General features: G+C 56.6%; 1 protein-coding gene across 4 annotated transcripts in view; it reads left to right on the top strand.

Moving 5' to 3' along the window:
* SLC6A11 (solute carrier family 6 member 11) overlaps nt 1-23,187 on the top strand; it is a 111,496-nt gene that overhangs the window by 11,480 nt on the left and 76,829 nt on the right. For all 4 annotated transcript variants that reach the window (XM_089305637.1, XM_089305636.1, XM_070050007.2 and 1 more), the window contains one exon: nt 18,891-19,023. In XM_089305637.1, coding sequence (XP_089161763.1) covers nt 18,891-19,023 — 133 coding nt within the window. The remainder of the gene's footprint in view (nt 1-18,890; nt 19,024-23,187) is intronic.

Here is a 23,187-nt window from a genome sequence, read left to right as displayed (position 1 = left end):
AAAGCATGGAAAATGCATCCTGAAATCCTAGACTGAACAGGGTTCCTGTGTCAGTTCTTGCTGTTTTGCACCATCAATTTCCTTTGTAATACATATGGAAAACCCTCATTGAATTACTGTTTGCTTCATGTGTTTGTTATGTTCCACAGTAGACTGTGGTGAAGTTGAACCTCTCTGGTTCTGCTGCCTGCTGCCAGGCTGTGGAAGGCCCTCAGTAGAAAGGATGGATGGGTGGTTGAGGAAGGCAGGCAGGCAAGCAAGCAAGCAGTGTGTCAGAGAATTCTGGGTGAGAACCATCAGCAGGGCTGTGGCGAGCATTTGTGCTGTCTTTAGGCTTTTCCCTCAGCAGCACTGATCATTCCCAGGACCCCTGTGCAGAATCAGTGGTCTGTTCTTCTCAGACACCAAGTGGCAGGAGGGGACAGCTGGCCTGGGTCCTCGTGCATAAGGACCTTTCTACCTGGTACTCAGTCATCCCGAGTGAACGTCCATGGGGCGTGTGCCATCATTTGAGGTTTCTGTTTGGGTTGCATCTTTATCCTTTTCATACTACACTGCTGAACCCTGTGTCCTGAAAGTACTCGGCTACTGGTCTGACACTCACCTGTTTCAGAAATACTTGGTTAGACAGCTCTCATTCACCATTGTTTCCGCATAAGGGAACTTGAGACACAGATCATGGGAGATGCCTTAGAGCATCCTATGAGAAGCTGTTGGGCCATGTGAGTTCAAACAGCATTTGAAAGGAACTGAGTTGGGGCCAGCGCTGTGGCACAGTAGGCTAAGCCTCTACCTGCAGCACTGGCATCCCATATGGGCACTGGTTCATGTCTTGGCTGCTCCATTTCCAGTACAGCTCTCTGCTATGGCTTGGGAAAAGAGCCGAAGATGACCCGAGGGCTTGGGCCCCTGCACCTGTGTGGGAGACCCAGAAGAATCTCCTGACTCCTGGCTTCAGATCGGCCCAGTTCCAGCCATTGTGGCCATTTGGGGAGTGACCCAATGGAAGGAGGATCTTTCTGTCTTCTGCCTCTCTCTGTCTGTAACTCTACCTCTCAAATAAATAAATAATGATTTAAAAAATACTAAAAAAAATAGACCTGAGAGGAGAATTGGGTATACCATGTAAATGGACAGGCCAGTCAGAAAGATGTCTGACAATGTCAAAAGCACAGCAGACTCCTCATCAAATTCTCCACTGAGCTGTTCTGTTCTTTGCTGTGTTTGAACATAACATGCTCATGTATGTTTGAGAAGCTGTGTCCTTCAGTGGGGATGCCCATGTGTGTTTGATTAAGCCAGTGATTCAAACCAGTTTTTCTGTGGAATAAATGACAGTCTTTCCTCCCTCTTTTCTTCCCACCCCCACCCTATGCAGCCCATCCTCCGAATGCTAGGATTCCGCAGAACACAGTTGGGAAACACTTTGCTAGGAAGTGAGGTCAAAGTTGACCTCTGAGGCTTGAGGTATTTGAGACCTAATTCCCTTTTCATGTGACGGCCCTTGACGTGTTGGCTCAGTTTCTCCTCTAACTCTCCTTGCTGTCTCCCTGCATGGCTGGTCCACGATTCCCCACTGCTGCCAGGTCTCCATGGTGCTCCTCCTTCCTCCCCATGCAGCCTCCAACTCCAGGGAACCTCACTCACGGCCATGCTGCTAGGACAAGGTAGACTTCCTCAGCTACCTGTCAGTCCCTCCGTTCCACGAACCTCTGAGCTTCTGGTGTGTTTGTGGAACATGGGGTTCTAGCCTCCGAGACAGACCCATAGGTTCACGCAGTATCAGTCGTGAGGCTCTGCTCCCCTGCTTTGCCTTGGCTGTGGGCACCTGGCACAACACACTCTTTGTGTTATAGTCTCATTTTCCTTTCCAGGGTCTGAGCAAAACGAGCGGCACAGCCAGTGAGAGAAGCTCAGGTCCTTGGGTGGCTCTGAATTCTGACTGGCAGGGGCCTGGGAGTCAGGGTAGCTGTCTTTCCTGTGTTAGATGTCAGAATCTGCCATCCTGGTGTCCCTTCACAACCCATTTTGCGTGGGCGTCCATCTGCAGGTCTGTGTATTGAGCTTGTGTCCTCTGGTGGGATGGGGTGTTAGCAGGTGCGCAAAGAGCAGTTCAGCATCAGACAGCCCAGGACTTGTCTTCACTTCCCTCCTCCAGCCTCCGCAGGTACTGGGTTTTGCCGGCAGCTCCCTGCTCAGCGCATGGACAGTCGGAATCAAGGCTGCATAGCGTCCACTCAGCAAACACATGGTGAGAGCACATTGAGATGTAAGGGCGGCCGGTTCCGTGTCCTCACTTGTAGGACGGCACCCCATCTCTGTGGTTTCTCGTCACTGGAGGAGTTCGCGCTTGGTTTTAAAGCCAGGTAGGCATTTTAATGGATGTCTTTGAGGGGAGGAGGAACTAGAGTGACAGGCGCCGCTCTGTGTGGAACGAGGCACCTCCTGCATGTCTCTTAGGTGCGTCTCCGCTATGCCCATTGCCCCCTGTAACATGGTTCCTTTTGGTCCTGTGGATGTCCTGGGCTTGTTCCATGGTCAGTCTCTGGGCTTCTGTTCCCTCTGCCTGGAAGATGGCTCACCACCTCGCTGTGTGTCTAGCTCCTTCCTGCCTTTGTTGTCATCCGAAGCTCTCCCCCAGCAGCCCAGCAGAGACAGCACCCCAGTCACGCCCCACCCCTGCTCCGTCTTACATCCACGTGGTTGTTACCTCTCCTGCTTGTGCCTTTGGCTCCTTGCTGTGCTCTTTGTCCATCAGAGTTCAGGCCCAAGTTGGCAAGGACTGTGTGTGCTCTTTTTTCTTTCTTTTTTTTTTTTTTTTTAAGATTTTTATGTATTTTAAAGTCAAAGGGAGACACACACACACACACACACATGCACACATACACTACACACAAAGAGATTTTCTATCTACTGATTCACTCCCCAAATGGCCGCAACAGCCAGGGCTGGGCCAGGCTAAAGCCAGGAGCCTCTTCTAGGTCTCCCATGCAGGTGCAGGGGCCCAAGCACTTGAGCCATCCACCACTGCTTTCCGAGGTGCATTAGCAGGGAGCTGAATCGGAAATGGAGCAGCCGAGACTTGAACTGGAGCCCATATGGGATGCCGGCACTGTAGACAGCAGCTAAACCCACTATACCTCAGTGCCAGTCCTCTCTGTGTCTTTAGGTCACTGTCGTCCTGCCTGGACATTCTAGGTGCTGAATTAATTTTCGTGCAAGTAAATGAATGGATGCGTGAGTGGTGGATGAGTGAGTGAGTGTTTCTGAAGCCCTGGGGCTCAGTGTCCTTGTCTGGCGATAAAAAATGATGAAAAGGAGACCTGTGCTGCGCCCAGCGTAGCTTTTGGAAAGGTTTGAACGTAGAAGCAGGCTGTGGTTGGTTTTCCCATCTGTGAGGTGGGGATTAGCCCTGTCCCCTGCGTACCAACCGTTCCAGGCTGTTGTAAGGATTTAATGAGATGATGTTTTCTGAGAACTGGGGTAAGTTCTAAGTGGGGTGTGTGAGTTCCTTCCCGTTGCTTGAGGCTCACGTCCAGCCCAGCCTCTGTCTCTGCAGGTGCAGGTGCACACGTGGGCATGAGCTGCCGTGGCTTGGGCTGGGCCTGTTTGCCTGACGTAGCCTTTGTGCCCTCTGTGCAGGATTAAGGGTGCCCCAAAGTCCATTTCCTGGGCCGACAGAGAACATAGGGTGACACACGTGGCTCTGCTAGCCTGGATTACCTGCCTTGACCCCACCCCCAGTGTGTCACCCCCCACGTGGCTGAAGTGCAGATTTTAGCAGCCACCGTCCACCGTACGCTCTCTGCTGCCTCCCAAGTGTGCGGCTGCAGCAGCAGCTTCTCACAGCCTCCATCTGCTCTCCTGGAAGTGGGGCAGCCGTAGCCGCCTCTTAGGGCCGTCGAGAGCGTGGAGTGGGACGGTGCTCAGGCAGCATCCCGCACAGGGGAGAGCTCAGCGCCTGGATTTACCCGGATCTCCGAGCACCCGTGAGGACTCCTGCCAGCGCTCTTCCCAGAAGACTCATCGGCTGGGCTTGGGCTGTGCCTCCCAGCGCACATGGTGGACTCCCTCGGTGCCTTTTCTTCACTTGACAGTAGTAGACGGTTGAGGAGGGCACTGCCCCTCCCTGGGGAGCACATGGCCTTGTAGAGAGGAGGGAAGTAGGGGAGGGTGTTTGGACGGGTCCCTGCAGGAGGCTTGCTCAGAGCCGGGATGAGGAGACCCGGGAGTCTGGACCTGAGGAGAGACTGCAGAGTCACTGCTGCCTGGGCTCAGTTGTTTTTTGATTATTTTTTTAAACAATTTACTTATTTATTTGAAAGAGTTACAGAGAGGCAGAGAGAGAGAGAGAGAGGTTCTTCATCCACTGATTCGCTCCCCATATGGCCGCAATGGGCAGAGCTGCGCCAGTCCGAAGCCAGGAGCCTGGAGCTTTTTCCTGGTCTCCTACATGGGTGCAGGGGCCAAGCACTTGGGCCATCTTCCACTGCTTTCCCAGGTCATTAGAGGAAGCTGGATCGGAAGTGGAGCAGCCAGGACCCGAACCAGTACCCATATGGGATGCCGGCACTGCATGTGGTGGCTTTACCTGCTACACCACAGCTCCAGCCCCCTGGGATGGTTTTTGCAGGGTGGGTAGAAGTCCATGAGGCTGTCAGTGGGGTGGGTCACTGGTGTGCAAGGTGACAGGAGGAGCCTGGGTGGGAGCACAGCCTGGGTGGGTGCAGTGTGTGCTGTGGTTTGCAGATTCTGCCTGCATCAGGGCCTGGGGGAGGGGCAGAGACCAGCACATCCGTTCACTTAAAGTCGTCCCCTCTGACCCACCGTTTGCTGTCCATGCTTTCAGTTACCGGTGATCAGCCATAGCCCAAAAACATGGATGGAAAATTCCAGAAATTTTATAAGTGCCAAATTTTGCACCTTTTTATTTTTATTTTTTGACAGGCAGAGTGGACAGTGAGAGAGAGAGACAGAGAGAAAGGTCTTCCTTTGCCGTTGGTTCACCCTCCAATGGCTGCTGCGGCCTGCGCGCTGCTGCCGGCACACTGTGTTGATCCGATGACAGGAGCCAGGTACTTCTCCTGGTCTCCCATGGGGTGCAGGGCCCAAGCACTTGGGCCATCCTCCATTGCACTACCTGGCCACAGCAGACAGCTGGCCTGGAAGAGGGGCAACCGGGACAGAATCCGGTGCCCTGACCGGGACTAGAACCCGGTGTGCTGGCGCCGCAAGGCGGAGGATTAGCCTAGTGAGCCGAGGCGCCGGCCAAATTGTGCACCTTTCTGGATGACATGTTGAAACCTCACATCATCCTATTCTGTCCTGGCCAGTTAAGATGTGAGCCATCCTGTGTTGGGTGCCCTGCTCGTCCACGGTCACTGAGTGGCCATGTTGGGGTCTGGTTGTCCATCGTGGCTGTGTGGTCCTTGTGTCCAGGTGACACAGTACCTAACAGTGGCCCAAGAGCACGAAGACAGTGATGCTGGCAATGCCAGAGAGAAGCCACAAGGAGCTTCCTTTAAGTGACAGGTGAAGTCCACCTAACAAAGGGGAGACAATGCGTGCTGTGCTCGCTAAGATCCATGGCGAGCTACTGTGTTCCTCTCTTAGGGTGCCCAGTTTACAAATTCAGGCAGAGGGGACAAGTGTATCCTGGGCTTGGCACTGCCTGCAGTTCAGACATCCACTGAGGCTGTGGAAACATACCCCCCATGGGTGCCATGAGACTCCACTACAAGTCTTAACTGAGTACCTACTATGTGCTGGGCACTGGTGGGGGTTCTGGGATGCAGCACAGAGAGAGCAAGGCCTTCTGGGTGACCTGCGTCGCAGACATGCTGAGAAGCAGCAGGGGTTCCGTGGGGTCGTGATCACCCTGTCCTGAAGAAAGAGCTGTGAGGATGGGGATTGCGGGGGCAGGGTCGGGGCAGGCACCTGGGCAGGGCCCTGTGCCCAGTGAGGCAGCTTTGAGGTGGGGACATCGGGGAGCGGTGGGGACAGTGACCCTGCTGTGGGAGGATGTTTGGGGGTCTGGGAAATGGCAGGTGGTGGGGAGGCTGCAGCGCAGTGTAGGTGAACTTGGGGCCTCTGCAAAGGGCTGCCTTCCAAGACTGAATCCATGGAGCCGTGTGGTCCTACCTGGAACAAGGCAGCCCTGCCCCCTGCCCGGCCCTGCCCGCCCCGGGCTGCCAGGCGGACGCACTTGCTGTGGTCCAGGTGCAGGATGCCAGGTAGGGGAAGGCAGGGTGGAGGCAGCCCTGGGGGATGCTGGTTCTTTGGGCTTGGCCGTGCTGTGCCCTGAGGCAGGTGTGGGAACGGTTTCCTGACTCATGAGTGTCTCCGTGGCCACCTGCTTGCTGGAACACGTTGCTCGACCCCACACACCCTTGGCAAGCAGTTGGGAGGCTCTGGATTTGCCTGAACACTGAGCTCGTGGGTGCACCTGTGCCTTCTACCCAGATCCCACTTCTGAAAGTTGGTCTGTGGCATGAGACACCACCCCCCCTCCCCCAGCCTGAGCGTGTCCATGGTGAGCACTGCTTGTGATGACTAAAGGAAAAAAAAGAGGACTTTTGTAAAACGTTCTTGAATGTGATAGCGGTTCTGTCAGTTAAGCAACACCTGCTGCAAATGGGCGAAGCAGAGAATGTGCTGACGTGGAGAGGGGCTGGAAGACAAGGCTGAGTGGATAGAGATAGGTTGCCAGGCAATCAGGCTGTGTCCCTTGTCCTAAGTGCTCAGGATTAGAAGTGTTTCAGGTTCTGAAATATTTGTATATAGAGTAAGACATCTTGGGGACAGGACCCATGTCTAAGCATGAAATTGACGTGTCTTCCACAGCCGTTGCACACACATAGCCTGAGGGTAGCTTCGTTCAGTGTTTTAGTGCATCTGTGTTCTGACTGTGACCCATCACATGAGGTCAAGTGTGGGACTTTCCATGTTTCAGATTTGGGGAAAGATATTTGACATAATGCTGAAGATACCACTTGGGAATCTCACATCCCATATCTGAGTGCCTGGGTTTAAGTCCCAGTTCCTCTCCCAATTCCAGCTTCCTATTAATGCACGCCTGGGAGTGCATCAGTTGATGGCTCACGTGGTTGGGTTCCTGCTATCCACATGGGAGACCTGGATTGAGTTTCTGGCTCCTATGTTTGGCCTGGCCCAGCCCAGCTATTATGGGAATTTGGGGAGTGAACCAGCAGATGGGAGATCTCTCTCTCTCTTTCTCTCTCTGCCTTTCAAATAAGTAAAATTAAAATTTTTTTTTAAAGTTTCATATTTTGGAATTTGAGTTTCACATTTTCAGATCAAGGCTGCTCAACCCATGCTACCATAGGCCTAAGAATGTATCTGTGTGGCTTTGTACCAATAGAACATGTGTGAAAAGATGTGCGAGAAACTATTAAGAGGCCCCACAGTAGTGGGTGTGGGGGTAAGAGAGAGGAGAACGAGTGTTTTGCTTTGTGCTTTTTCATAGTGTTTGCATTATAAAAAATTTTAAGCCAGGAGCATGAGTATATCATAATTGGGAGCAATGAAGTTATGCCCTAATGAACCAACCTTCTTGTGAAAATATTTTACGGCAAAAATGTAGATCATACAGGTGGGCTTCCAGGCATCCAAGCTTGGCCTCACCCACCTTAAGTGTGCTCAGAACACGTAGGTCCACCTGGAGTTGGACAAAACCATCTCACACAAGCCATATGTTGTAACAGCGTGGAAAACAGGGTCTGGCACTGTGGCACGGTGTGTTAAGCCATTGCCTTTAGTCCCGGATTCCATAAGGGCTCCAGTTCGAGTCCTGGCTGCTTCACTTCCAATCCAGCTCCCTGGTGATGCATCTGAAAAAAACAGTAGAAGATAGCCCAATTACTTGGGCTCTTGCATGCACATGGGAGATATGGATGGAGTTCTAGGTTCCTGGCTTCAGCCTGGCCCAGCCTCTGCCACTGTGGAATTTTGGGGAATGAACTAGCAGATGGATGATCTCTGTCTCTCTGTAACTCGAATAAATATAGTAATAAAAAAAAAGAAATTGTAAAACAGAATGGCTGTATGGGTATGCTTTTACACTATCAAAATTTCAGAAAAACTTAAAAAAATTTAAATTTATTTTAGTGCCAGTGTTGTGGGTCAGTGGGTAACACCCCGGTCCGTAGTGCCAGCATCCCATATGGGTACTGGTTTGAGACCTGGCTCTTCCACTTCCAATCCAGCTCCCTGCTAACCCGCCTGGGAAACAGCAGAAGATGGGCACCTGCGCCCACATGGGAGACTCGGGACAAGCTGCTGGCTTTGGCCTGGCCCAGCCCTGGCTATTGCAGCCATTTGGGGAGTGAACCAGCGGATGGAACTCTGCCTCTTTCTTCTCTTTCTCTGTAGCTCTGCCTTTAAAATAAATAAATAAGTAAAAATCTTTAAATAATTTATTTTAAAGGCAAAGAGAGCGAGTGACAGAGTTCTCCCATCTACCGGGTCATTCCTCAAATGCCCACCGCAGCCAGGGCTGGGCCAGGCTGGAACTGGCAGCCCTTGGGCAGCAGGGCCCGAGTACTTGGGTTATGTCTGCCGCCTCTTAGTGTGCACATGATGGGGAAGCTGGAATTGGAAGCCTAGTGGGGCCTTGAACCCAGGAGCTCCAGTGGTGGACACGGGCATCCCGGGCAGGGTCTTCAGTGCAGTGCCCAAGTGCCCGCCCCGAATCAGAAAGTGCAGAGTCAGAGACGGCCTGTGTGTTTAATAAAGGAAGCAGCACACAGTGGGCTCGTGTGTCCAGGCTGCTGAAGTAGGCAGGGTCCTTGCCGAGGTGCCCAGGTCCTTTGTGTTCGCCATCCGTGAAGTAGGAGCCTGGCCTCCCGTTCACCAAGCAGCATGCAGCTCTTCTCCACTGCCTGTGCTGGAGAGCACCCAGGGCGTCTCTCATCTCCGGGGGAAGTGTCCACTGTGTCCACTGCGTCCACTGCAGCAGGACCAGCGCATGCCTCAGAGGGCGATGGGGTGCACACACTAGCCCGAGAGCCCCCGCCGAGGGTGGAGGTGCTGCCTGTGCATGCAGTAGTTGAGGCGCTATTTGGAAGTAGCTTTATTCAGGGCATGGATCCTGGGACTGGCTTTGGGACCAGACAGCTGGAGTTTGCATCTGCTTGGTTCTGTGTCAGTCTTGACCTTACTCCAGTCTCAGTGCTGTTCAGTTTCTTTCTGTGGTAGAAATAACCATTACAGCAGCAGAAATAGCGACGGGGCTTAGTAAGTCCTGCATAGCTCTGATCTGTTATTTGCATTCCTGACCGTTAACAATGAAAGTGTTGTGCAAAATCAGCCAGGAGTGTTTGGGTTTTTTTCAGATTGGATGTCTGTAACGAAGCAGCAGTGAACTGACCTGGAAGCGTTTTGTCTGAGCTCCCTTTTCCTTCCTGTTGTGTGCTGTTAGGGGGGAGGGAAGGAGCAGAAGGAACTTGAACCAGCACCCGGATAGGATGCCCGTGCTCCAGGCAGCGACTTACCTGCTACTCCACAGCACCAGCCCTAGGTTGTTTTAAAGACCATGAGAAGGTGTATACAACTGTCCAGATTCAATACTCACATGCACACACACCTGCTCACCTGTGCACCTGCGGAGTGGGGGAGTGAGGAAACACCCAGCGTGGGAAGGAGCACCAGAGCTGGGGCAGCCTGACTCCTCCTTGCCGCTAGGGTCCCCGGGCGAGTAATTGTGAAGCTGGCTTCCTTGTCAGTAGAGCCAGAACTGCATCCCATCCCCCACCTAGGATGGTTTGAGCGACAACTTGTCCAAGTCATGATAGTGCAAAGGCAGCGCACATTCGGCTGAGTGCAGACTTGGGACTGTGAATATGGATCTCTTCCCAGGCTAGCGCTGTGTAGCCCCACCCTTTGTCCAGTGCTGGCCGACTCTACTGCGGCTGCCCATGGGCCCTGTGGTCATGAGGGGACACAGCCGACGCCATGCATTGTGTTGGGTTGCTAGGCTGTGGTGTTCTGAGGTTGGGTGGGCTTAGGCACAGAGCGCCTGTGTCTCATGCACAGGGAGGTGCAGGTGGTGGAACTGGGCAAGCCATGGGCAGCAGGGCGTCACTTGTCGGTGTTAGCTCCTCCCAGTCTGCCCACTGCCACCACCCGTCCCACACTCACATCCGTTTGGCATCTCAGATGGCTTGAAGTGACTTGGAAAGAATGGCCGGCTCCTGGTGGGATGCACCTGAGCTGGGAGCACAGCCCATCCTGACACGACCTCCTCATCCAAGGTGTCTCTGGCAGGTGCAGGTGACTCTGCTGACCACCGTGCATCCGTGTTAAACAGTGGCTCAGCCAGAGGACCTCACAGGGGCCAAGGGGGCCAAGCTGGCCCGTCCAGCCTTGCAGAGCAGCTTTCCTTGGGAACACAGGGAGCGGTAGCTCTGCAGCACTTTGAGGCTGCCTGAGTCCTGCTGGGAAGGAGCAGAGGGCAAGGGGCAGGAAGCCCGGGCTCCGGGGTCAGTGAGGCCCTTTGTGCCCGGCAGGGTCTGTGGCCCTCGAGTGCGGGTGCTCAGCAGCTGTGCAGCCTCCCCGTGGGGCACTCCACCTGCTTCCCTGAGTGGTGCCTGTCCTGCTCCTCTCCTTCTGTTCCCTTGGGTCTCACCCCCAGCCACGGAGGAGCAGAGCGTGCACTACACCTGGGTCAGGAGACTGGGGTTCGAGGCCACCAGCTCTGTGCCTGTGGGTGGAGTGAGAGTCTGTGTGGTGACTGAATTCCCTCTGAACGGTGGGTGTTAGCAAGCCACATGCACAGAGGGGCCTGGCTGTCTCCCCCCGAGTGTGTGCCCTGCACCAGGATAGGAGTACGGTGCCTGGGCAAGCTCCCAGGACCCAGTGGACACCTGACACTGTGGACAGCTCCCAGTCTGGGCTTACTGTCTGTCCTAGATGTGCATGCCCGCGTTCAAGCTCCATTTACAAAGTGGGCGACACAAGAGCTGACAGCAGTAGCGATGAAACGGAGCAGTTGCCACAGCACGCGTGGTCATGAAGTTGCTCCTGCACTCTGGGGCCATCGTAAAGTAAGAGCTGCTGGGGCGGCAGCACCACGGTGCCGGGGCCGTCCATCTGATGGCCATGGCAGCTGCCGAGTGACCTGCGGGGGCGGGGAGGGGTGTCGTATACATCCTGGACATGCGGGCATGGGTGGTTCAAATCCTCCAGGGACAGGCAGGGCGGGGAGGGGTGGTGTGAGGAACAGTGTTTGGTGTAAAACTCGCAAGCTGCCTGGGTCTGGAGTTTGCTCCGTTGGCCGTTTCAGAGCACGGCCGACCGTGAGTCCGCTGACCCCACAGACCGAGGAGCCGCCGCGTGGTTCTGGAAAAGCAGAAGTGGTGTGCAGAGAGCCCCTCCCTAAGGTTTTGACAGGTGTGCCGAGGGGTGCGTCGCATGCCATGCAATCTGCCCCCACAGCTTTTCAGGTGTGTGGGTCGGTGGTTTTGAGTAAACGTGAGGGGGGAGAAGCCATCAGTGCAGTGTGGGCCTGGAAGGTTCCATCCTGCAGTATGGGGCCCTTCCCAGCCTACCCACTCCCCCACCTCCACGCAGCCCCTCCTCTGCCATCTGCGGATTTGCCTCTTCCGGGCATCGTGTGTTCACGGAGTCCCAGGACCCGTGGTCTCCTCTGCTGTGACACACTCAGGTCTTCCCCTGGCGATCGATCATGTGGTCCGTGCTGCGCTGGGCTGAATTCTGCCGACACGGAGCAGCAGCCACTTGTGTGCGCACGGGTGAACAGTGCTGCCCGCGTGGAGGTGCAGCCATTAGTGTCTGCTCGCGTGAGCGGTTCTGCTCTCAACATTTATGTACTTTCCTCTCACTCATGTTTTCCATTCTCTTGGGCGTATGCCCGGGGTTTCGCGTTTAATTCGAGAAGAACGTGCCATGCTCTTTTCTGTGGTGGCTGAACAAGTTTGCCTTTCCTCGAGCGGTGTGGAGGGTTCCGGTTCTCCAGGTCCCGCCGGCACTGGTCACCGCTGCCTAGTCTGGCACTGGCTGTTCCTGCCGACGTGAAGAGGGCTCTCGTTGTGGCTTTAGTTTGCATTTCAGTGAGGGCTGCTTCTACACGGGAAGGCGCTGGGTGGGACAGAGCGTCTCAGAGCTTCTGACATGCCCGTATTCTCATAGGAATGTCCGTGGAAGTGTGGAGTGTGCAGGGATCTCTCCAGGAGGCTCTCGTGAGGTCTGAGTGCTCCCTGTACCTGGAGGAAGAGTGTTCTTTGGGAACCGTTAGACCAGGACAGGGCTGTGCACACTGCTCGCTGGATCCTGCTTGCTGCCTGTTTTTATAAATAGAATTTTATAGGAAGAAAGCCACTCCCGTTCATTTACAAACTGCTTGCGATTGCTGTCACACCGCAGGGGTCGTTGAACGGTTGGGTCAGAAGCTGTGCAAAGCCGTCAGCAGGGGAAGAGGTAATGACCGGTGGCCTAGGCATGCCTGGTCCATGATGATGTACTGACCTGTCACGCAGGTACAGGAAGGGCCTGGCCCTGGGGCTGGTGCCTGTGGATGGCGTGGAACATAGTGTGATGGACTGGGGAGGGAGATTCCAGGCCTGCAGGGAACAGCAGCCGGTGAATGTGGGGTGTTTGGGGACTGATGGGGACTTGTGGGACAGAAGCAATTGAAGAGGCGTCTCCAGACCAGGCTCCCCAGGGTCCCAGCTACACCCTCGTGACCACACGGTTCTGGTCTTTGTGCCCCAGCACGGAGCAGAAGTGCCTTGTGGAGCTCACGCCCACCCCTTAGAGTTGGACAGGTGTGGCTTCAGGTGCTGCCTCTGCCTTCTAAGCCGCAGTTGCCTGTGATGTGGGAAAGAAGCGGCTGGGAGGGCTGATGATACAGCTCCACGCATGGCAGGGCTGGCCCTGGTGAGCTGGCAGGAGGTGCAAGCTCTCCGGGACCCTGTCCCTCCCATCATACCCCTGAGAGTGGGGCCTCCTGCCTGTTCACCCCTGAGGGTCTAAGCGGGGCGCTCAGCGCGTTTTTCGACACTCGGTAGACGCTGCTGAATGGTTGATTGACATAGAGAAGCCCGAAATGGAGGGCAGGGGAGGGACTCGCTCGGAGCCCCTGGCTTGGTTTTGGGGCCTCTGCTGTGTGTTCTGAAGCAGCCCCCCACCCATGTGCAGGGAGAGTTGAGGGCTGCGCCTCCTTCCCTGAGGAGGGAGGGCCGCAGCCACCGGTGCAGCCACGCTCCCTGCAGGGCCGGCCGGCTCTTGTTTTGGTGCAGGGCCTCTTTCTGTGTGTGTGTGTTTGTTGCTTTGGGAGACCAGAAGTGCTATTTATAGCTCCCCCCTTCGTGCCAGCTTTTGGGGCCGTCTCCGCGTCCCTGGCAGCGCTCTGCCCCATGGCAGGTTATAAAGAAAGGTGATCTGTTTGCCGGCTTCGTGCAGGACATGGAGATGAGGCCGGGCTGGGGCTGTTCCCAAGGCCTCTCCCAGGCTCCAGGCTGGGGGAGTGTGGCCGTGGCTCCGCGCACCAGTATGTGGCCAGCACTTGCTCTGGGAGCCGGGAGCTCCAGGTGGGAGGCCGTTTTCTCTGCACTCACCCTGGCCTTGCACTGAGACCCAGGAGAGAAGCAAGATGGGGCCTGAAGGTGGATGCAGTCTTCTGGCTGCGTCCCTCGGACCCCCTCTCTGTGGGTGGGTTCCTGGTGGGCGGTAAGACGCATCGGCATCCCAGGGATCTGGTTGCACATCCTGATTGGGTCGAGCCAGGCAAGTTATTTCAGGTTCCGGGCCTCGGTTTCTCTCCCTGTGAATTCGGCGTGCGGTTGGGTCCTCGTATCTGTGAGCGATTCCGTATCTGTAAATTGACTCAATCATGGACCAAAAATATTTGAAAAGAAAAACTGCACCTGTACTGAGCTATGTGGATGGTTTCTCTTGTCCTATTCAGTTTATGCAGCATTCCCATTGCCTCGGGGTACCCAGAGGATGCCCATAGCTCATGAGCAAACCTTGCCGGCTTTTCACTCAAGGCACTTGAGCATCCATGGGTGTTGGGGTCCTGGAACCAGTCCCCTGTGGGCGGTGCCCTGGCGGCCATTCTGTTGTCCTGAGGGCTGATTGCAGCCAGTAGGAGGCTCTTGGTCGGCACCTGTGTGGTCCCCTCCACAGGCGCTGCTTCCCCGTCCTCCCCACGTCTCCTACTGAGGAGGGAAGTGGGAGGCTTTGAAGCCCCCTGTCACCCTCCCCAGCCTTTCCTGTAGAGAGAATGTCCCCTGCCTCACTCTCCTGCTTCCTCCCTGCTGCTCTGTCAGGGGCCTCGACCCTGTGCCCTACCTCCCTCCACGGCCCCAAGCCACCCCAGTTGCCCCAGCCTGAAAACCAAACCAGTGGAGGTGAAAGAGCTCCCGTGGCCCCATCAGCCACCACCTCTCTTGGGAGCTTCAGAACCAGACTCCCTCAAGGAGCTGCCTCGTCCCCAGCCCGGGCCCACGTCCCACATCCCACGTCCCACTTCCCACGGACTTCGCCCCTCCCCCAGCTGCTGTCCCCAGATGCCTCCCCCTTTGCCTTGAGGATGGGCCATTCCCGGCCACTGGCCCACCTCTGCCCGGCCCTCCTCACGTCCTGCAGAGCTTCCTCTCTCCCTGTTCCCAGGTGTTGTCCTGTCTCCTCTGCGGGGTGAGTGCATAGGGTACCATCTCCCTGCCTGTCTCTCCTCAGTTCTGCTCCCCAGGCCCTGCCTTCCCTGTGCGTGGCAGCCCCTGGGTGTCCTGCCAGCCCCTTGAGCTCTTCTTGTCTAGAGAACGAGTGGCCACTGCCCCCTCCTCCGCCCACTTGCCACTTTGCTCTCATTTAGCAAATGCCCCCTGCCCCCAGCCCACCCAGGGCAGCGGCACGAACGTGTCGGCCCAGACTCCTCTTCCCTGCTCCATGCCGCCCTGAACAGCCCTCTCTGTAGCGCCCGTCCCCACCTGGGCCAGACTCTGCCCACCCATCCCTCAGACCCAGGCCACTGTCTGCACCAGGCACCCTGTCCCCTCCCTCACTGGCTGTCCCTCTTCCCGCTGCAGCTCTGAGGGGGCCGCTCAGGCTGCATCCCAGCCCCTCAGCAGCACTGGGGCCCAGACATGCTCAGCCTCTGCCCCAGCCTCACTCACCTCTCACCCAGCATGGTGGCCCCACTCAGGCGCAGGCCTGTCTCCAGCCTCGCTCTGCACGCCCCAGCCTTCTGGCTTTCACTCTTGGTGGTGTCTCTGCTCCGGAAGCCTGTCTTCTTCTTTCCCCCCTTCAGGGCCCCCACTCTGCCCCACTTCTGATCCTGACCGTGACCCCCGGGGGCTCCCCTGCCATGCAGTGTCTCAGAGCATCCCCCGGCTGCCAGTTGTGCTCACTCACTCCTGTCCATGTCCTGCTGTGTATGCTGTGTGCCTTCCCCATCATTCCGTGAGCTCTCTGAGGACCCCACCTCAGCACAGTAAGTGGCACACCAGTGATGCTTTGTTCAGTGGGAGCTCTGCCTGAAGAAATTAATAAATACACAGGTGACAGGTGCAATGGACCCTGTCCATGGTGCGTGAGGACACTGATGGGGGAGCGTGCATTTTCTGTGGCTTCCGTTTGCAAAGCAAGGGAAGGGGAGACTAAAGGCAAGGTTGGAGCCCGGATCCCGAGGTGCCAGTCCAGGCTCCACCACCTGCTGGTGGTATGGCTTTGGGAAAGCTCCTTAACCCCTCTGTACCTCAGTTTCCCAGTCTCTGGAATGGGGATAGCAATTGCAGCTACCCCAAAGGTGGTGGGGAAGGGTCTACGCGTCCTGCTCAAAAAGCTATTGGGGGTGTAAGTGTCACTGTTCCTGTTTTTCACACGAGGAAACTGAGGTGCTCAGAAAGGTCACATCACTTTCCCGAGGTGGAACAGCTCGTGAGGGGCAGCTGGGATGTGAGCCCAGTTCACCCTCTGCCTGTGCCAGTGGCTGGAGAAGCCTGGGCACTATACTTCTGAGCCCTGGGTGGAATGTTCCAGCCCACGCAAGGTGCTTCTGCAAGGATTTGCCTTAGCTCCTGGTGCATAGCAGGTGCACAGCCATCACCAGTCACGTCAGCGAGTCCCTCCAAAGAGCCCGTTCTCGTTGTCCATGTCCCCTGCGCCCGGCCGGTGGCGGGAGGTCTGTGCTGGGGCCCCATTTGGCCAGCGCCTTGGCAGCTGGCTTCTCCTCATTCAGACCTTGCCTCTGTCCCAGCGCTTCACAGGGGAGGGTCATTAAGAGAGCTCTTTCCCAGGAAGAGCTGTGTCTGCTCCAAGTCGCCAGAGTCGAGTGCCCCAGCCCCCGCCGCTCTTAAAGGCTCCCCTTGTGGGTTTCAAAACAACCCCACAACTCCACTGCCTCAGAACCCAGCCCCTGAGCCCAGTGAGCCCCATTAGAGTCCCTAGAAACCCGAGATGCGCCCCTGGTTGAAATCAGAGCTGCTAGAAATAGTTGGAGGGCGTTTTCAAACCACATCTGGCGGAACAAAAGAGCAGTTCATCCTCCGTAGCCTTCAGTCATCTGCTCCCCATTGGAGACTCGGATTGTTCAATTAAGCGCGAGGGAGCCGGCGCAGGCTACACGGCCCAAAAACTCGCAGCATCCGAAATGTGGGCGACGGGGGAGCCGAGCCAGCTCACTCCTGCCAGGGCTGCCCCTGCCTTCCGTCTCTGTCGCCGTGCAGCTTCCAGTTTGTAGATTGCCCGGCTCAGAAATGGCGACAGCCACGAGAAGGCGGGCGTGTGTTCACGCGTGCGTGTCTGAGTGTGTGTGTGTGTGTGTATACACATCCTCCCCTCCTGCCTGGCAGAGACCTGTGTGAGATCCTTTAGTGAAAAGTGTGGGATCTGGGAGGCACAGATGCACCCCGAGGTGTTCGTCTGTGGTGGCCCAGGCCCAGAGTCTCCTTGCTCTGGGCTGTCCCTTCTCGTCCAGCAGCTGCTGGGCTGGCATTGGGGGCTTTGGCCACTGCTGCCAGGCTTATAGTCTGTGGACAGCAGAGTCTTTTTTTTTCCGGGGTGGGGGGTGGGGGGTTTTGGGGATGTGTTTCCCTGGTAGAACGCCCATGCTGTCACTTCTCAAAGCATCCGCAGACTCTCCCCAGACCTCCTCCCAAACGAGATGAGCGAGGACTCAGACGGTGCTTTCAGGTCATCCCCCCATGGCCAGGGAACCCTCCTTCTATAGCGCCCGTGCCCCACCGCATGTGAGGGGCTCCCAGGGGTCCACACTACAGGGATTGGGACTCGGGCCTGTGATGGGGTGTGGGGGGTTGGGTTCCTGGCTCGTGCCCCGACAGCCATCTCTAAGGCTGCCATTCTGTTAGGAGAAAGGACTATGTAAAGGGTGTCAGGTAGTAAGGGGCCTCTGGTTTCCAAATCCCAGCTGGACACAGCTGAGACTTCAGGGGCAGAGGAGTGACGGCAGTTAGCATCTCTGAGCAGCCACCCCTGCCTTTCTGCAGTATCTCGGGCTTCCTTTTGGTCCAGCTCAGCCTCGTGGAGGGCAGGGGCCTTGCTTTGTGTCCTCTGCCTCTGACACGGTGCCTGGAACGAGGAGGCACTTCCTCTGTGTGCGTCGACCCCACTGGTCCTGCTTTTCCTGCCCCTCAGCTTACTTCTCCTCGCACTGGGTCTGAGTTTGCCTGGGGGCCTGCCTGAGTTCTCCGGTGGGGGCTGGGGCTGGAGGGAGCCTGCAGACCAGTGCTAATTGGTGTCATTGAGTAATTAATGCAGAATCAGGCCCCGAGTGGACTCCCAGGGAGACAGACACTGAGGGTGGCTTTCACGCTTGCTGGGGTGGGGGCTCCCCGCTCGGAGTCCGTTCCCAGCGCTCTGAGCCGACTGGCATGGTGTGCTGCAGTGGCTTGGCAGTGGCATAGAGCAGGCGTGGAGGGAGTTTGTGTCGGGGCCATGGCTCTGCTCACTATGGAGCCCAGCGACTTTGACTTCCCGGGGGGGGGGGGCTCTGGGAGCCAGGCCCGTGTCCACTCAGAGGAAGAGGTGGACCTGCAGGGGGGCCAAGTCTGGAGGCGTGGGCTCAGTGCACCTGCTCTCCCTCTCTGTCCCACTCCAGCCCCCTGCCCTGGGCGATGATGGAGGCCCTGAGCCCTATCTCGCTCTGCCCCACAAACACCACGCTCTGTCTGCTGGGCTTTGCCTGTGCTGTTCCTGCATCCCCAGTCGGCCTCTACTCCGTCCCCCTCCTGGCTGAAATCCACGGGTCCATCATGGCCTGGCTCACATGGCACTTCCTCCAGGAAGCTCTCCCAGATGCCCTGGGGCCATTGGGACAGGCGGAATCAAGCTGCAGTGGCCACAGTCCCTGTGAAGAGTTGAGGAGCTCGCCTTGATGCAGCTCAGCTCTTGCTGTGGATCTGCTGCGGGTGCGGGAGGGTGCGTGTGGTCTCCCGGGCACGTGGCAGAGGACAGGGAAGGTGGAGAGCACACTGGCCCCGGCAGTGTCTGTTGGACATGGGACAATTTCCATTACCGGACACGCAGTGGCCAAAGCAGGTCCTCGAGCCACCCTGATTTTGGCAGGGCAGGGATGTACTGTGTCCCCCAGGGGGACATGGAAAGGGCAAGGACACCAGGACAATCTCCCCAGAGCCTCACAGTGGGCAGCGTGCGCTGTGGTCTTCCCTGAGCCATCTCTGTACCGCCGCCCTGGTCCGTGCAGCTCTGCTAACTTACTCCTCTGCCAAGGCGAGGAGGGGGCCTGTGAAGGCAGGGGCTGCCTCCTGCTCCCCTCAGAGACTCCGTGCCCAGCCCACAGGTGTTTGGCGCATCCTGGAGTTCTCTGCGGGAATTCAGGGCTCGGTCCTGCAGCTCGTGGCTCCAGCCTGACGCTCACCCTCCCTCTGCAGGCGCAGGGTCCTGGCCATCTCGGATGGGATCCAGCACATCGGGAACCTGCGCTGGGAGCTGGCCTTGTGTCTCCTGGCAGCGTGGACCATCTGCTACTTCTGTATCTGGAAGGGGACCAAGTCCACAGGAAAGGTAAGAGGGACAAGCAAGTAACGGTGGGTGCCAGGGATGGCACAAACTGTCCTCATGCAGGCTCGTGGTGACACAGACAGGGCTGGAATTCATGGTGTCTGGGCCAGCCCCTCAGGTGGGAGGCGGGAAGGGCACCAGACCGTGAGTATACTCAGGAGTGGAGCATCCATTCCACCCCGACTTGCAGCACTCCTTAGGGCTGCTCTGTTCCACCTGCCAAGCCTCGGGTTGGTCACCTAGGAGATAGCAACGCCTGTCTGTCTGCCCTGGTGCTCTAGAGTCACGCCAGGTAGGGAGAGCGACAGTGCTTTGGAAACAGGCGACTGCTAACCTTTTTTGGTGATTCTTTTACAATGGCGACGTGGCTGCAGGTGGGGGGGGCCAACAGCCATTTCCAGCTTGCAACCTCACTATGCCACCTGCACCAGGTGTCCTCCAGGGTCCCTGCCTGGCCAGGGGAGGAGAGATGGGAAAAGATGGCCGGGTCTTGACCGCCTTGCCCTGGAGTCACACCCGGCTCTTGGGCTCATAGGCTGTCAGCCAGAACACCGGGGAGCCACAGAAAGCATGACAGCCAAGGTGACCCTGCTGATGTTACTTTCTAGGGTTTGCCTTATCAAGGCACTAGGATTTTCTTCTTTGTATAAAATTATTGTGTTACTTACACTCTCCAGATGGCTCCATATCCCCCTCGCCACCTCTTCTGGTCAAGGAAGAGAGGGTCATGGAGGGTTAAGAAGCAGCATCTGGACCAGGTCAGGGCTCAGTAGCCGTGTCCTTGGGCATGTCGCCTCTCGGAGCCCCATTCTCCTCGGCTGGCCAATGGGATTGATGCTGGAGCTCCCGATGGGGTCGCTGGGCAGGTGAGACGCCAGGATGGACACTCAGTGCCTCTGACACTGTGTAACTAGTTGCAGGTGGCAATTTTAAAGCTCTTAGAAAGATACAGCGTATTCATTCAGGAATCAGCTTCTAAGCATGTAGTATGTAGATACTTCAGAAAGTTCCTGGGAAGTAGAATTTTCAAAGGCTAAGTTTATTTTAATACAAAAATTTTGGAATCCATGCATACGACGGGTTTTCAGAAAGTTCATGAAAAATGCATATTATGAGAAAAACTCCATGGATTTCTATTTTTTTTGCAGTAAAATAAACTTTTCTTTTAATTCTGTTTCCCAAGAACTTAAGAGGTACCCTGGTGAGTACCTAGCATGGATCAGTGGTCATCCATCAGGGACTGGAACATGGCCCCGCCCTACCCAAAGGAGTGGAGGAGGTGTGGAGGCTGTTATCGGTCCTGTAGTCCCCACGCAGAGTCAGGGGTGGCTGGGGATGTGTTGCAGCAGGGAGAGGCTACCTAGTGCTGAGGATCAAGGCTTGGCTCAGCACTGGGACCATTTATGTGTTCCTGTGTGACTTGGAACTCTTGGGCCCAGGACAGGAGCCACAGCAAAGCTTGGTTTCTCTCAGCCCTGGGGAGGAAGCTTGGTCCCAGGAGGTAGGGAGGGGGCTGGATGCAGGTGCCTGGACCCCAGAGCCTACTGTTAGAGGACTTTTAATGGGCAACAGGTGTCAAGGAGGGGAGGGAAGAGGCTCATGGGTAAGGCAAGGGGGCAACTGTTTATCCCGTACCTCTGGATCCCTCTGCCCTGGGCTCTGGGCTTTCTCCACGTTAGAGCCATACACACCCCGGTTTGAGAAGTGGTTGGCTCTATTTTTAGGTGGAGAAGTGGAGGCCAAGGGAGGTTGAGTGGCCCCAGCTCAGGTGCACAGGGACCTGCCCCCTCGCTGCCCCCACCCTTCCCCTGCCTCTCTGTGGCCCTTGGAGGAAAGAGCAGAGCACTGTGGCGCCTGCCCCACGTCAGCCCTTCCCTCCGTCACGGTAGGTGTGGTAGGACAGCAGTGGCTACGATGCCATCAGCCGTGACGGTCAGCACAGACTGAGTCTCCTTTACCAGTTCCACTCGGGGCCTGGGACAGCCCCCTGAGATGGGTGCAGGAGTTCTCCCCATTTTACAGATGGGAGAATGGAGGCTTAGTGAATTGCTTGAGGAACCTCATATGAGGTGGAAGCCCGGGCTTGAATCCGAGCATTCCGCGGTCTGGAGAGGTTTCCTGGCAGGGCTGGCATCTCTTGCAGGCCCATTGCAAGGAAGTCACAGGTGAGACAGCTCAGTGTACATAGCGCATGCATGGTCAGTCTCAATGTTGCTTTTTAAGGGAGCTGCGGAGACAGGACGCGCCAGCTAAGTGTCGTCCCAGAGCCTGGGCTCATGGACTCCTGTGCGTGTCGTGTGCCCAAGGCCAGCATTAGCATCCAGGGTGAGAAGGAGTTGGCTGAGAAGCTGTCTGGATGGCCATCCTTGTTGTGTGCGTGAAGAGACAGGGTCAGGAAGGGACCTGCCCCACCTCAGACCAGAGAGGAGAGCCTGGCGCCCCAGACCCCAGTGGAGGGATGTGCTTCTGTGGGTCCCAGCGGGCAGTTCAGGGAGCACGGGGTCCCTGAGTCAGCAGCTGCAGGAGAGGACGGCGCGGGGAGGCACTGTTGTTCCTGTTTGCTCCTCGCTTCACCTTGGAGATGAGCCCAGCGGCCAAGGGTTCTTTGGGTTCTGTGCAGAAACAGCAGCGATCGAAAACACTGGGCCTCCTGAGACTTCTCAGGGAACAGGGGTTGCCCCGGGCTACTGCATGCGGGGGGGCCCTGGCCAGAGCCACTCTCAAGGGAGGAGAAATTCACACACCTGTTGCCATCTGTTCTTTACCTGCCCACGTGCCACGCTCTGATACCAGCAGGAACCTCATTTATATGACGCGTTCATTAATGTGAGAGTTCCCGGCCCCTCTGTCCCCAGGGTTAAAGCAGCACTCTCAATGTGAGCTGTGTGCAGCAGGCAGTGCGTGTAGGCCAGAACTTGGATCAGGTCACAGATAAGGCCCAGATGAGGCCACAAGGATGCCACAGGTGAAATTGCCCTGCCGCTCTCCATGGGAGCCACGTGGGCACGGGTCCTCCGGCACCAGCCCCTGCTGGCGAGCCTGCATTCAGGACTTCCCCTGGGTCATCTGGGCAATCTGAACCTCAGGAGAGCTACCCGGAGTGGGAGGGTCCCTAACTGGGTCCCCTGTGTGTGCACAGTCAGGTGCCTGCCCTGCAGCAGGCCTGAGTAGCTCCCGCCGGTACCCGGCGCCCAGCAAGGTGCTGGCTCTGTAGCACAGAGCGCGTCCTGTCTTGTCCCCTGAGATGGTGAGCCCTTCTTGGGGGCGGCTAAGGTACACGCAGAGAAGGGTTGGATTCTAAGTGTTAGTGTGAGCGTTCCTCACTCCAGGAGTTGGGCAAAGCAGCCCCTTAGACCTTGGGGATTCAGACCAGTGAGAATCGGCCCTTGAAAGTCAGCGTACAGCAAGTGAGGGCTGGGAGGCAGCTCAGGGTCTGGACTGAAACTGTTTCCTCCACAGCTAGGAGGTGGAGACCCTGGGAGGGGTACAGTGTGCCCACGGCTGACCTGCCTGCAAGCAGCAGAGCCGGGGCCTGTCTGCCTCCCCCAGGCCTGCTGTGGCGTGTAACACACAGACAGCTTCAAGGCAAACACGGTGATCCTGGTTCTGAGCACACGGCGGGTGTTCACTGGGCAGGCTGTTTCCCTGCCCCGGAATACAGCTGCTCTTAGTGCCCAGCAGTCACTCGTCCTTCTCTAGGTACAGCTGGAAGTGCCAGACATCTCCTATGGCCTTAGGACAACACCTGTCTCCCACGTGCATCGGCGTGTAGGACCCTGAGTGTCTGAGGAGTCCCAGGCTTTGGCTTTCTCAGAGAAAGCATAACCCCTCCGGATAAACAGCTTCACTCTGGGTAACTGGAAGGCATTTTGCAAACAGGCCGGAGTGTGCAGCCATCTTTGCCATTTTCCTGGGTCCATTTTTTGGTTAATCCACCAAATCAATCCTGCCTATTCTACAGACCTTGAAACCACTAAGTCATTTCGGGTGATTCCCTCTGCCTGTATTCCACTTTTCAAGCGTGTCTGTTTTTGTGGAAAAGGAAGGAACCTGTCCTCTCCCTTTTCCCTGTCTCCCCACCACCACACCCACAAATTCCGACACTGAGCACACAGTCGCTCCCCACCACCTCCGAGGGAGAGCAGCTCCCAAGAGTTCCCGTTTGTG

This window comes from Oryctolagus cuniculus, chromosome 10 (assembly GCF_051225735.1).
Source record: "Oryctolagus cuniculus isolate XC-2025 breed Fujian yellow rabbit chromosome 10, ASM5122573v1, whole genome shotgun sequence".
In the NCBI taxonomy this organism is placed as follows: domain Eukaryota; kingdom Metazoa; phylum Chordata; class Mammalia; order Lagomorpha; family Leporidae; genus Oryctolagus; species Oryctolagus cuniculus.
Note: the sequence above shows the minus strand (reverse complement) of the source record. Positions and strands in the feature narration are given on the sequence as shown.